This window comes from Cyprinodon variegatus, unplaced genomic scaffold, assembly GCF_000732505.1.
Source record: "Cyprinodon variegatus isolate N-32 unplaced genomic scaffold, C_variegatus-1.0 Scaffold360, whole genome shotgun sequence".
Taxonomy (NCBI): Eukaryota; Metazoa; Chordata; class Actinopteri; order Cyprinodontiformes; family Cyprinodontidae; genus Cyprinodon; species Cyprinodon variegatus.
In genome coordinates, this window is record NW_015150813.1 from 593,111 (window position 1) to 607,804 (window position 14,694).

At 38.0% G+C, this 14,694-nt stretch overlaps 1 protein-coding gene across 2 annotated transcripts in view; it reads right to left on the reverse strand.

Moving 5' to 3' along the window:
• LOC107091972 (plexin-A1-like) overlaps window positions 1-14,694 on the reverse strand; it is a 312,667-nt gene that overhangs the window by 109,199 nt on the left and 188,774 nt on the right. For both annotated transcript variants that reach the window (XM_015386230.1, XM_015386229.1), the window contains exon 9: window positions 12,175-12,375. In XM_015386230.1, coding sequence (XP_015241716.1) covers window positions 12,175-12,375 — 201 coding nt within the window. The remainder of the gene's footprint in view (window positions 1-12,174; window positions 12,376-14,694) is intronic.

The following is a 14,694-nucleotide window of genomic DNA, read 5'->3' on the forward strand; positions in this document are numbered from 1 at the left end:
TTTTTTTTTTTGTTATTCGTAAATAGATCATATTTTACAGTCAGCTAAACATTAATTTTATTATGTTTTCCTATAAGTTGCAAATGACTCTGGTGCAGCTGCGGTGGTGATTACAGAGTGGGCACTGCAAGAAACCCAAATCAATAAAATCAATATTTACACTCAAACCAGCCATGATGCAGTTCAGGCGCAGTTAGCGAGGTCGTGCGGCTAACAAAGGTTACCCCAAGAAGGAAGTCTCGCTGGATGCTGCAGCAGTCTCCATCAAGCGAAACAGACAGAAAAAAGTCCAGGTGAATTTTAGAATAAAATCAACCAACCTGACCAGAAAAAAACAAAAACAAAATGGCAAACAGACACATAAGGAAAGGAAGGACCCAATTGAGGAATACAATTTATATTTATCTGCAGGGATAAAGAGTTTTGACCTAGAACCATCAGAAAGAGTGTGAACCCATGGGAACTTCTTATCTCTGAAGCGCTGTTTCTGCAGCCGGCTCTATAACAGCACAGCAGCTGCACAGGGCGCAGTAAAGAACTTTCTTTGAACTCATTTGAAACAAAATGCTTTTTAAGCCTATAATTAATACAATGTTCAAAACTATACATCAAACTTTTTGAGGGTTTTTTTTCTGGGGTTTGCCAAAATCTGTCTAAATTTAATAAAAAAAAAATCTCTTTACATTTGCTAAAATACCTCCAGTTCTACTTCTCATGTTTAAAGTTTCACTGAATGCAGACCATGTTATTTTCTGCATCTACTGTTTCCACATGATAATATGCAAGGAACAGTTCCTGTAAAGTCAGTGACTGGACTGGATACAATCAACTGGTTTTCCTTAAATAGAAATCCTTTAACGAAATTTGACTGTGTTGTCTCTGCAAAGTGCTTTGAGATGATGTGTTGCTAATTGGCACTATATAAAAAACTGAATTGAATTGAGATTAATATCATAGAAATCAATTGGATCTGGTCATCAGAATTCTAAAGTGAAGTTAAGGTAAAACTCAGCTATGCTAGATATAAATATGACACATTTCTGACAAGTAATGGCCAAGGATTTAAGAAATGGAGAGCTTTGGTCCAAATCAGAGACCAGATCAAGATTTTACTGAGAATGAGGTTGGACTTGAAATAGACCTTACATTAACAGAAGCCCTTTCAACATCTTACAGCTGAAAGTCAGAACTGGGACAAAAGTTCCAAAGACTGATATCAAAGACTAACAGATGGCTTCAAAAAGTGTCTGACCAAGTTATTTTTTTTATCTGAGTTTTTATGGCACTAGTGGCTGGTTTTATAGAGAGTAGGCTGACAGGAAAGTGGAGAGACATACAGGAAAGGCCCACTGGCCAGATTCAAACCAAGGTTGCCAGTGTCAAGGACTAGGGCCTCCATATATGGGTCGTGTGCGCTAACCACTGTGCCATCAAAGCAAGCCCTGACCAAGTTGTTTTAGCCAGAGTGTGTATGAGTAGCTATCATGGGAGTCTCCAACTTTTTTACTTAGAATATGCATTTTTTTTCCAAATTTACACCTTTTAGAGATGAAAAATGAGCGCTAACATATACATCAAGACTAATTTAGAAAAGGCTTTTTAAGAGAACTGAATATCCAATGTTGTTTGATTTATTGTGTGTGAGACTTTTAAAATGGCTGCATTATGGCACAGATTGTACCAAGAAAGTTCTGTGTTTGATTCTCAGCCCGGGGTCTTTCTGCATGGAGTTTGCATGTACTCCCTGAGCATGTGTGGGTTCTCTCCGGGTACTCCGGCTTCCTCCTGCAGTCCAAAAACAGGACTGCTAGGTTAATTGGTATCTCTAAATTCTCCTTAGGTGTGAGTCTGTGTCCATGGTTGCATGTCTTTGTGTGTCTCTGTGTTGCCCTGCGACAGACTGACTGTCCAGGGTGTAACCTGCCTCTCGCCCATAGACTGCCACAGATTGGCACTACCCTACCACGACCGTGATGGAATAAGCGCATGAAGATGGATGGATGGATGGACTTTTAACATATAATACTAGGCTTAAAACTTGCGCCTCAAATTATCCTGAGCCATCCCTTTAGTTATGCTGCTATAGGCTTAAGCTGCTTGAGGACATTAAGTCCACTTTTCTTTATTCTGCTACATTCTATGTTTTTTTTATTTTTTTCAATTCTGCATTATATTTTAGTTTAACCCATACATTTATGTTCTCTGGCATTTCTTGTCATAGTAGCTTCATCTGGTCTCATTCTGTTTGGCTGTGACACCATCCTAGAAAGAAATATGTTAACTGCAGCCATCTATATCTTTGATAGTTGATGATTAAGTTGAGCCTGTTTTTCATTGCTTGGTCCTGTTCCTCTCCTAGAGATAGCTAAGGGATCAGCTTTTACTGTGACCAACTGTATGTACTTCATTTCATACTTTTAGGGATTAGAACTGACTCAGTGCTGATCTGCTTAACATATTCTTTCATCGACAGAGCCACCAAGAAGGTACAGTTACCTTTTTTAAATATCTGCTGTCGTCAGACACTCTACCAGGAGTAGCAAATCCTGCAAAGTCAACAACTGGATGGAATCAGCTGGGTTTTCTTGGATAGAAAACGTTTAACCAATCGGGCTGCAAGGTCTGATTTTCTCTGCAAAATACCTTAAGATTACAATTTTGTGAATAATAATAACCGTGATATTAAAAAAACAAAACAAGCTGAATTGAAGTTAAATTCGAATTTAGTTTATATTTCTCTACTAAAAAGTTTGCAGCTTTAATGAAACTTTTTCTTATAAGTTCCAAAGTTTTGGCAGGTGGCTTGGTTTCAATGTACCATTGCTTTTAAACTGGTGTCAAATCCAGTACTGGTAAAACTCTCTAGGTAAAAGCCACACAACCCCCTTACTGAGACACCCCTCTACTGGCCATATTAGCCTGACTTCCCTCCCTTGAGTCCACAGAGCTGCTCGAAATGAGTAATCAGACTCATTACTAAGGCCTCTGGCCAACTCCTTTATGTCACTGCATGTAATTAATCTACCTGAGACAACTCATAGTGTGGGCACCCTAGGGAGGCGAGAGGAGAGGAGCAAAGCAGAGGGGAGGAGAAGAAACAAGAAGAGAGGAGGAAAGATGCTGGAAGAAAGTTGTGTGGATGTAAATGGAGGACAACTCCAGTTCAGCTAATTGGGAATAAGAGAGGACTGGTAATGTGAAAAAGAAAGACTTGGAAGGACACAAACAAGGCGGCAGTAAGGGAAGGTGGATATGAACAGGCGCAGGACGTCCACCAAAGGACAAGAAAAACAAGTCCGAGTAAGATGAAAAGCACAATGAAAGAAGGAGGAGACTGAATTTATCCATGGAGAGATTGGGGGAGCAGAGATGGTGGGAGGATGGGGAGACGGAGCTGAGAGGGGACAAGGGAGGGAGGCCAGGTGACAGAAGGAGAAAAAAGGAGAGGGAAGGGAGGAGGTGCAAAAAAGTACAAGGTGAGCACAAAGCCGTCCCTGGCCTCATTACAGTAACACAGCAGCCTGGCTCAGGTTCATTCGTTATCTGCTCCTGCACTCGTTTATTCTCCCGCTACATGAATCGTCTCCACGGACTGCATGTCTCCATGGACTGTATGAATAGATATGACTGTGGTGTGTGTGTATGTTTGTGTGTGAGCATATATGCCTGAGAGTCTAAAAACTGCAGATGTTAACAAAACAGAGCAGCTGGCAGGCGAGTCCAGAAAAACCAGCAGCTGTGAGCGCGGAGCTGCGCGTCCGTGTACGGGTCATCCCCGAGTAATTAGTCATGTTGAAGGATACCAGAATGTGTGTGTGTGTTAAAAATACACTCCTAGCACACCCATAAAGCATCCAAGTCCCACATTTCATCCTGATTCTACTCATTTCAAAGGAGGCTGGTTAAACAAATAACTGAAGATGCATTTCTCTAACTGTTGGTTTTTGTACTAAGGGAAATAAATACCATAGCTTCATGATAAAATAACTTCTCCAAAGTTCAGAATCATATCATGTAATATTCAAGCTGCACAAACTTGAGATCAGAACAGAATTTTATTTTATGTTCATCTTGTGATTCTAATAAAGCATTTCTACCTTTTTCTTTTCAAAGATGTGAGATATAAAAAGGCAAATATAATACATTTTAATAATGTATGACCACATAGAGTCTGTAATCAAAGGCTGAATTATTTACAGTAGATACTCACTACAACCTGGTTAAAGGTCCCTCAGCAAGTTAGATCTTTACCATATTTACCAATTTAACTTTGCATAAACTTTGAGACGTTTAGAAGTTGAGTTAAAAACAGCCAGCCTTGTCTGATATTAAATCGTTTTGATAATGTTTGAGACAATTATGAGGGTGGAACAACAAAAAAGAGCATTTAGTCCAAAACTAAAATCCTGAATCTTAAATGAAACAGGTCCATTTCAATTCAATTCAGTTTATTTATATAGCGCCATTTCACAACACATGTCATCTCAAGGCATTTTACAATTCAACCAGATCAAACAGTTAAATTGATTCAAAGTTTTCTATCTAAGGAAAAGCAGTTGATTGCATCGAATCATTGACCCAAAAGCAATCCCTCATCGGGCATTTCCAAATGAACAAATCAATAGAAATGTTATGTTCAGTCAAAGACTAAAAATTCTGCCTCATTTTGTAAGTATTAATTCTGTTACACTATAATTCTACTTTGGTTCGACTGTTAGTAAAGATTAAACTCATGGCAGCATCCTGAGGTTAGTTTGATTTGGTGCCAGGAATAGCCTTCTGTTTTCTACAAAAGTTAGGTGAAATGAGATAGAGAGGACCTCTTTAAAGTTAATCTATTAATCCCTTTTAGCTTCTGTTTGGTCTAAACTTTTTTTTTTTTTTCTGGAAGTGTTTTTTTTCTGACCTCAAAAAAAGCTTAATAGACATTCAGGCCATTCTATTTGTGTTAGAAATAAAATCTGGTTTTGAGATTAATAGAGTACTTCATCTGCATTGACTTTGCTTAAAAGCTGGTCTTACACCAGTAAACACACCAATCCAAATGAACTGGAATTTCTGATTAAAGAACTAAAATAGAGCTTAAAATTTGCCTGAACTGGAGTGAAGGTAACCAAAGACCAGTAGCTTCTAAGCAGAAGGACATTTGTCTATATATCAGTTGAAGGGAATTATATGGCTGCTCAGGGGGGAGTGGGTAGCATTGCTGCCTTGCAGCAAGAAGGTTCTGGGTTTGTCTTTCTGCATGGAGTTTGCATGTTCTCCCTGTGCATGCGTGGGTTCTCTCCGGGTACTCTGGCTTCCCACCACAGTCAAAAAAAATGACTGTTAGGTTAATTGGTTTCTCTAAATTCTCCTTAGATGTGAGTGTGTGTGTGAATCGTTGTTTGTCCTGTTTGTCTCTGTGTTGCCCTGAGATGGACTGGTGACCTGTCCAGGGTAGACCCCGCCTCTCGCCCATAGACAACTGGAGATCGGCACCAGCACCAGACCCCGCATGAGATAAAACGTCTCAGAAAATGGATGGATGAACTATATGACTTATTCCAGCCTATATGTACTGTATATGTTTTTCACAATGTGTAGACTAGAAGCATTCTAAATATATGTATATATTTTTTTTTTTTCTAAAGATCACTGAAGACGTATGTAATATAATTAGAACCTGATAAACAAAAAACTTAAACAAATCATTTAGAAACCCCCAAAATGAATATGAAATTCATGGCAGTTGCGAATGTCTTGGCATCAGACAGATTAAGATACTTTTTTGAGCTGCACACATACACCCAGAGGCATTCATCTTCCCAAATTGGCTGTGCTGTGCCAAAGTGTGCCAGATGTACGGACTTGCAGCAGGAAGCTAACAAACACACATAGTCACACACACCCAAACGCACACAAGGCCTATGTATGTGTGTCAGTGCAATAAATCATGTAAAGCAAATTCTTGGTCGTTGCTGATGCTACAGTCTCCGTCTGCTCCACATGATTAGGGAGAAGATCATGTGGAGAATCTCCATATGTCTGCTTCATGTTGGGCTTCCAAGCCCCTGGGGAGGAAATTTGTGTGTGTGAGTGTGCTTTTCCACGGAAAGAAGAAAAAAAACTGTAGGTATCCCTCGCAGCCCGCCTCCATCCTGTGTGCAAATGGTGCCCCGTGAACACTCTTGTCTCTGCATCAATGCTTCCACAGGTCCCTGGTGTATGTGACTTAGCAAGTTCAATGTTTCACTGTTTGGTGAGGGGCTAAATAATGCACAAAGAGACAGTAAGATGGAATGGATGAGTGTACATCCACTGCTGGCTAATTTTCTCTGTGATTTATTACCCTCGGCTACCCAAGAGTCACAGGCAGCCGTGATACATAAATACGCTCCTCCCTGCTGAGAATACTGAACACAATAGTGGCCGGTTCACAGATGGATTTCCATCTATTGATCCTCGATAGTGTCTGTTTGGTCTGTAACTGTAGTTTTCTTTTAAATTTTCAAACATGGGCAAAGCAGTGAATAAAGGGAAGAATATAAGAGAATTTCCACCTGGCATTAAACATCATACAGGTTTAATATCAAGCCTACCAGAGCAACACTGATGATAGTTTTGTGTATATCTTTGCCAGATGATCCTATTACTGCTGCAGGCTTTAGTACACTCAAGAACTAAAGTACAAGTCTTTGTTTGGCTGAAATGTTCTTTCTTCTGTCTTTTTCTTTTTTATTGCTTGATTTGGTTCAGACCTGTTGCAAGTATCGTTTTCTGTAAGTAAACCTTTTTTCTCTTGTTCTGTAATATTTACGATGAGGAGTTTAGAGGGAGATCTTAAGCTGCTCAACATTAAACAAATTTATTTCTCTTTCATTGTTGCTATCACTAAGGTTTCCTTTTGCCCAATTCATTATTTGTTTTATCGCTAACTTATCTTAAAGAAATCATGGTACAAAGATCAAATATAGGAGATTTAGAATCATTTCGTGGATCTATTTTAAAAACGGGCCAACTGTTAAATCAAATCAAAGTTTATTGATATAGCACTTTACAACAACACCAGGAAGACCAAAGTGCTTCACAGAAAGATAATAACATAGCTAAATAAATAAATAAAATCCTAAGCACAAGCATGTGTTATAAGTATTAAAAGCCAGTTTTAAAAAAAATTAGTCTTTAATCTGGACTTAAAAAGGTGCAGATCAGTGAGAACCTGCAGACCGAGGGGCAGATTGTTTAAGTGCGGTAACCACAACGGAACAATCGCCTCACTGTTTATACTGAGAACTAGGGATGTCCAGAACAATTTGATTAGCAGACTGGAGAGCTCAGCTGGGGCGATGTTATTCAACATCTCAATTAAATATAGTTATATATATGAAGGGCTTAAAACTTAAAAGTGTTAAAACTTTGAAATCAATCCGAAAACGGAGCGGGAGCCCGTGCAGGAAGGAGAGGATAGGACTGATGTGGCTTTGCCTGAATGAGCCAGAGAGAAGACAAGCTGCTGCATTCTGTACTAGCTATAACTGTTGGAGTGACGACTGTGGGAGGCCAGAGTAGAGAGCGTTGCAGTAGTTCAACCGAGAACTAATAAATGCATGAATCACCTTCTCCAGGTCTTGTGAGAGAAAGGGTTTCACCTTGGTCAAAAGGAGCAGCTGGAAAAAGCTAGCTTTCACAACAGCATTTATTTGTTGTTTGAAGTTCAGTTCAGAGTCAAACTCTCAGGTTCCTGACAGCATTGAACCCCTGACCCTGGACTGAATCTGAGGGACAACCTTGGAACCAAAAATGATGAAGCCAGACATACTTTTATTCAGGTGGAGAAAATCTGTGTAAGCCATTGTTTAATGTCCAAAAGGCAACTATGGAAAGAGTCGAGAGCAGTGGCAGTATTAGAGAGCACTGGTAAACTGATAAGTCCTGATTGACCCTGACCAGTTAGTCACAGCTCCACACCAGTTCCCTTTTGTTATGGTAAACAGGTTATGGCTCAACAGAGTGACGTAGCCACTTCAGGCGGTTCTTGCGGTTCAATGGTGGATACATTAAAGATAATAGCAGAGACTAACTAACTGTAGTGTTTTTTTCCTTCGCCCACCATAACCTCAATTAGAATAATTTGCACTCAGGTGCTCCAGAACATACTGTAGCCTATCACAGACTTTAGCCAAGGGTAGCCAATGAGTTTCTACTTTTACTTGAGTAACAAAACGATAAAGTATTGCTATTCTTACTTGAGTAAACTTTCTGCGTACTCAAGGCACCTTCGATTAACAGAAATGAATTTGGATTGTTATATTATTTTTAAAAACTGATAACAGAACATCAACTTAAAGCAGAGTGGTATAAACTAAAGACCTCAAAATTATTTAGACTTTGTTACTATAAAAATAATTTCTAAGATTATTTCATTATTTGAGGATTTTGGCAGATTTTTAACAGTATAAATTGGTCCTTGTCTGTTAACATGCAGAAATTACACTGAGACTCCAAGAGAAACGTGTGTTTTTTTTAAATATAAAGCAGTGTTGCACAGCAGAACAACTTCCTAACAAACCTGACTTCCCCACATGTCCTCCTCTCTGCTGCTTCTCAGTTGTTCTGCTTTTTCATGGATCGTGATTTCTTTTTCCCCCCTTATTTTCATTCCAAAAAACTTCCCATCTCCATCTGTTTCTCTCATATTTGTTTGTTTTTCGTGTTTGCTTGTTGAACTCAGTGTTTTCCTTATATTCTCATATTTTTCTTATACTTCTGTCTGTTTCTGTACAGCACTGTTTTTGTTTGCACCTAATTCCCTCACCTCCTCCTTGGCTCTTTTTGTCTATTTTGCTTCCTTTTTGCCTTTTTTTTTTGCTATGTGAGTCTATCTGCGTGTGTGAATGTATATCTGTGTCCGTCAGTCTACCACACGGCTGCAATTCATCATCATTTTATCTCCAGCTCCCTCTAATTGGATCCTATCATGGTCCCACCTGACGAGCAGAAAGGCAGGGGGAGTAGGGAAAAGGGGGCTTACTCACTCCAGCTAACGCCACATGGATGCGTGCATGAGCAAACACACACAGTTCAGCCTCTGGTATCCAGCTCAATCAACAGCTGCAATGTTGGGTTACCTGCATGTTGCCTATTTTCCTCAACTCTTACTAAGGTAATGTTGGGATTTTATGAAACACTGATTCAAACCGAGAAATTCTGAAATAAAGATCAGTTGTGTTTTTTTGTGAGTGTATTGATTAATTTGTTTATGTCTGATTTCTGCTGAAGTTCTGTTTTTTTCCAACAGCATCAGGAGCTCATAGCGGAGTGGAGGTGTTGAAATAAACATTATCAGTCCATCATAAGCAGAGTTGGGTAGAGAACCAAAACAATGTACTCAAGTAAAAATAGCCCTAGTTCAACATGCTTCTACTGGAGAAGAAGCAGCCGTCCAACAAATTATTAAGTAAAAGTTAAATGAAAATGTTTCCAAGTTTGAAGATGTTTCGCTTCCCATCCAAGAAGCTTTTTAAAAATCAAGTTGTCAGGAATAGATTTGAGTTTGAGGCTTTTCTTTCTTCAAACTTGGAAACAAAGTCCAGTGGATTGTTTTTAATTTTCTTTTTTTTTTGGACTGACTATGACTTGGATGACTGAAAATCTTCACCAGCAAGAGTTAAATGGTACTTCAGTAAAAGTTCTAATTAACTGTTTTACTATCTAAAATAATGCAAAACAGGCAGACCATAATATAAATTATGTAGAAATTCTTTTTGCATTATAGACTAAAAGAAAGCAGTGTTAAAATATATTTAAAAAAATGGAAAATTGATTCAGGCAAAAAGAGCACTTTAAAAAAAAACATTTTTTCTGACATAATGAAAAATATGTGAATTATGACGGAACTAGATAATCTAACTCCAGTGACAATATTTACTTTTTTTTTTACATATATTACCTTAACCTCCATGTCATAGAAGTCTCAGCCGATAAAGGTAAATTTCTTACATAAAAAATTGGACAAAAGAGAAAAGTCATTTTAGGTGAACTGTCTGCCTGTTTCTTGAATAATTAAAGTTGAAATGTGCTTCTTCTTTTTTCAGTATAGTTACTCATTGTCAGTAAAGCAGCCAAAGGTTTTACTTGAGCAAGACAAGCAAAACTTAAAGATATCAGTACTTAAGTAAAAGTAAGAAGAATGGCGCAGTGGAACTACTCCTGAAAATACAGTTTTAGTCAAAATCTATTCAAGTAACTATTTATTGCTCACCTCTGATCTTGAGATTTGGAATAAAATCCTAAAGAATAAAAGTCCTAAAATTCATTCCAATAATCAAACAGATAAAACACAATGTAAAAGATTTCACTAAACAAAGTTGTTGTTTTGTTTTTGTTAACATGCTGAACACAAGTTAACAGAAAGAACGGTAAAATTGATGGCAGATAATCCATGAACTTGGATTATCTGCCGTTAGCAAGATCATCCAATATAAATTTGATGACCTGAACAGCATTATTTTTTTTTTTTTGTTGTTGTTGTTCCATCAAATTTCAAAGCTTTTTTGTGTCTTTCATAACAGAGCGGGCTTAAATACCATGAATGTAAAACTTAATGTATAAAAACGCATTCATCATTATCATTTTAATTAACACATACAGTGTATTTCCTGCATATCTAAGCTCCCTACTGGGAACTTTTTCACAGCACCAAACACCTTTTTCTTCAATCAGGTGTTTGATTAATGCTTTAAGGACGTCAGAACTAACAAAAAGTCTGAATCTTACTTTGCCTAAGGAATAGAAATGTCATTCAAAGTAATGAGAGTAAAGGCCAAAATTCCTTTAGAACCATTCGATTTAAATATTCAGCTTGATGAACAGCACTTACTGTTTTTACAGCTCATTCAATATTCAAAAGGCTTCAGAGCAGGCATGTCATTAAAGGACAAATCTGACAAAAAACTGGTAATAACAACCCTAAAAGTCAAATCTAAAAGCACAATCACTTGCGTTGGGCAATTACAGCAAGGCGAGCTCCTAAATATGCATGATTTACCTCTCTGAAGCACAAAAGAACCGCGGGAGCTATCATTATGATCGGGAAATCAACTTCAATGATATGCCTATGAACTATTTTTGAGTCACCATCCGACATCAGAGGCAGAAAGAATTCAAGGATCACAGTGCTGGTGCTCGATCTTTCCTTTGTAGAGTTCAAAAGCACCGGGAGGTGACAAATCAGCAATGTGAACCTGTGGTAATGCAAAAGTCAGCTAAATGAGGCGCAGCAGCTGACAGGTGTGGGAGAAGCTGAAGCTGCTAAAGCAACACGTTGCTTCCTGGAGCCATTTTACTGCAGTTTGATGCTGGACCGGACATGCAAGATGCCTACGCCTCTAATGTCAAGTTAGCTCATAGCAAAACTTAACTAAATGTCTCATCCTCTGATTGGAGCTCAGGTTGATGAACTTCCTTTAAATGGTTACTGTCTCTACCCGATCCGTCCCGCAATCATGATCCAACCTGCCCATGCGCAAACATATATTCATCTGGGTATCCAAAAATGATGTAATTACTAAGATTACAATAACTAAAATTACTTATTTCTATCAATTAATCACTAAAGAATGCTAATACACATCTTTAAAAATGTTTTAGGACTTTTGTGAGACAATTTTGATGCTTTTTACATTTTCTTTGTTAAACTGCTTCTCTGACATCATCATTGGACATGCTCAGAGCAATCCGGCAAAATACAATTAAACCAAGTTTATCTGCATTTTAGTTGTTTCTTTCTTTAGATTGGGCACTATATACCATAATATTAACATGAACAGAAAACATAAAACTCAAAAAGCCTAGATTTATGTTAAAATCCAAAGCCGAAAATGTATTCATCAGCTGTAGCGTTGGATTCCACTTCCGATGCACAGATGAGTGATAAAACAGGATTTTAAGGAATTTATTTTCTCAGGAAATACATTATTGACCTTTAACACATTATATTTTAGTATGCTTACTATTTTTAGGGACCTGGATGTATATCTGGGTGGGCAAATGAGCACATAGCGCATGCGCAGAACGGATCGTGCTTCCAGGACGGATCGGGTAGTGACAGTTACAGTTCTTTCTTCTTTCTTCTTTTTTTGCTGCTAACTTTGAAGCTCTCCAACAGTAAAAAATCGGTCCTTTAAATCTTACCATGGTCTTCTGGCATTGGATGCTGGAGCTGTTGAACCTCAGTGCAGGGACGTTGTATGTGTTGCCCTGGATGTGAAAGATGCACTCATAGTTCCTTTGTCCAGACTGAGGCTGGGGCAGGTTCTGAGCCAGCAGAGTGATCGGCCTCATCACACCAGCAGGAATGTAGATTTGAGTGGAGGGCAGGATCTGAGGGCACTCCTGGTGAAGAAGAAGAAGAAGAAAAGAAACGCTTGAGATGAGTCTGGCAAATGCAACGCATTCAAGTTTTGCAGTGTAGATCTATAGTCAGAAACAAAGAATTAAAAACTTTCAAAATAATGTGAATAATCTACATCTGATGTCAAATTTTGTAGGAGTAGGAGGCTCCACTATTATCGAAGGCAGCGGAAAAAGACTACAGAAGTTAATTTAGGAACCTTAATTGCATCTAATCTCTAAAGAGTTTGCATTTTTCCAATACAAACATGTTTTAACCAGAAACTAAAAACAAACATGCAGATCCAACATTATTTTAAAGTGACTGCTGCTGGCATTGCGATCTGAGTAAATTCCCTCATGTCCATTACCATGAATCCTTGTCTTTTCCTTCCCACCAGCCACACCGGACGCTAATCCAGAAGCATTCCAGCTTCCTTTGTTCTCCAGCCGACATCAACCAGCCTGAAATCCACTCTTACAAATTATCAACTCTCATGAGGATCAGCTATGCTTTTTCATTAAACACTGAATATTGAATGTAGCACTGACTGGTTAAAAAGAGTACAAGCCAATTTGGAATAAGCCCCTCTCCCCATATTAATGAGGCTTTCATGGATATTAGGCATGTTTTGGCTTAAAAGAATTCACTACAGCATATTCTTATTCCTTCAGCGTGCACCAAAGTGGGAGCCTGAGGCAGCACCTCCCAGAACACCGGACAGAGCCCCATACCGTACTCTGAGCCTGTCTAATGGGTTAAAGGGAGATAAATGAGAGTTTAGCACTTTAAATAAGCACCTTTTTGATGCTTTTCAAGAAAGAACAAATTGGCCAAAACACACATTTCTATTATGCTAATATGAACATAGAGAAATGCTTTAAGCAACATTTTCAGCCTGAGGTAAATTAAAAAACAATAACTGATCCATCAGCTGGAATCTAGGTCCTAAAAAAATTGCTGTGTTTAAATAGCTGATTTCTGCTTCAGCATTTTACCCATGAGTGGGGATTAAAGCTACATCTTTGGGTCCTGAGTCAAAACTTTAAAATCTTTAGATATTATGAACAGACTCAAAGGTTTAATCTCTGCATCAAATGTTAGACACCTGAATCCTTTTGATTCTGAAGTGTGGAGTCTATATAGAAACAAACACTCCCTACCCTTCCGATTAACCTGAACAGCAAAACAAAGATGCTGTAAATTATGGATAGGATGTATGAATATTAAAAAGCAAATGCAAAAACAAATCCCACTTCAAACACCATCAAGCAAAACGTAATTATCCTATTGTGATAGCAAACATTTGTATCAAAGAAAACTCAGAGGCAACAGAATGCCATCAAAGCAGTAGAGAAAACAGAGCCGTGCAAGCAGGCAAGTCAGTCGATCTAGAGGTACAGAAGGAAAAAGATGATACAATGGCGGAGGTAAAATAGTTCTCAAAAGATTCTCATAATTATTTACAAAAGCCTTCACACACATTGACAGTATTGTCTAACCAAATATAGAATAAAAAATACATAATTAGAAATTTGATTCTGTCAAATATCACGATATCTCATTAGAAAATGTTGGTATTGATTCAAAACAGTGCTGAACTATTCTGCCTAAAATCAAAAATTGCAATTTATTTAAACCAATATTGCCATTTTATTGTAAGTATTCTTTGCACTAAGGACAAGCATGTAGATATTTCACTCCACGATTGTTCTGTTTGTTGATAGTTTTTCTTCTTGATCATGAAGATTCTTAGTGTGAATAAGTTCCTACTTCTACTATCATCCATGGATCTGCATGCTACATGCAACTCTCTATTCCCTTCTGTTTGGCGGCAAACCCAATTTAAGTTTAGAGCGCAACCTAAAGGGCTGAAGGGAGCATTTTAGCGTCTTAATCTTGTAAAATGTGATGTTACTAAAATTGAGCGCCTCTGTGATTTAAAAATTGTGTTTTTCAGAATTGCAATTATATTGCAAATACAAATAATCTACTGCGCTAATTAATCACCCTTATTGATCGAGTTGTAGTTACAGGCCACGTCAGACTGCAAGAAACCATAACTGCATTACCAGTATCTGAAAAATATTTGGTACTTAAATCAGTTACTAAAATCAGTTACAAAGGGTTATGTTATGTAACAACGTTACTTCCAATACCTCTAATGAGAGCAAGGAAGTCCACTGTAGCAGATTGTCATTCAGGCTAAAAAGAAATTTTAAGTAGATATTAGTTTTAAAGTTCTGATAATAGGACAGTAATTAATATTTAGATCCTAAAAAGTAACTGCATACTTACTTTGCCCTGTAACCAGATACTTA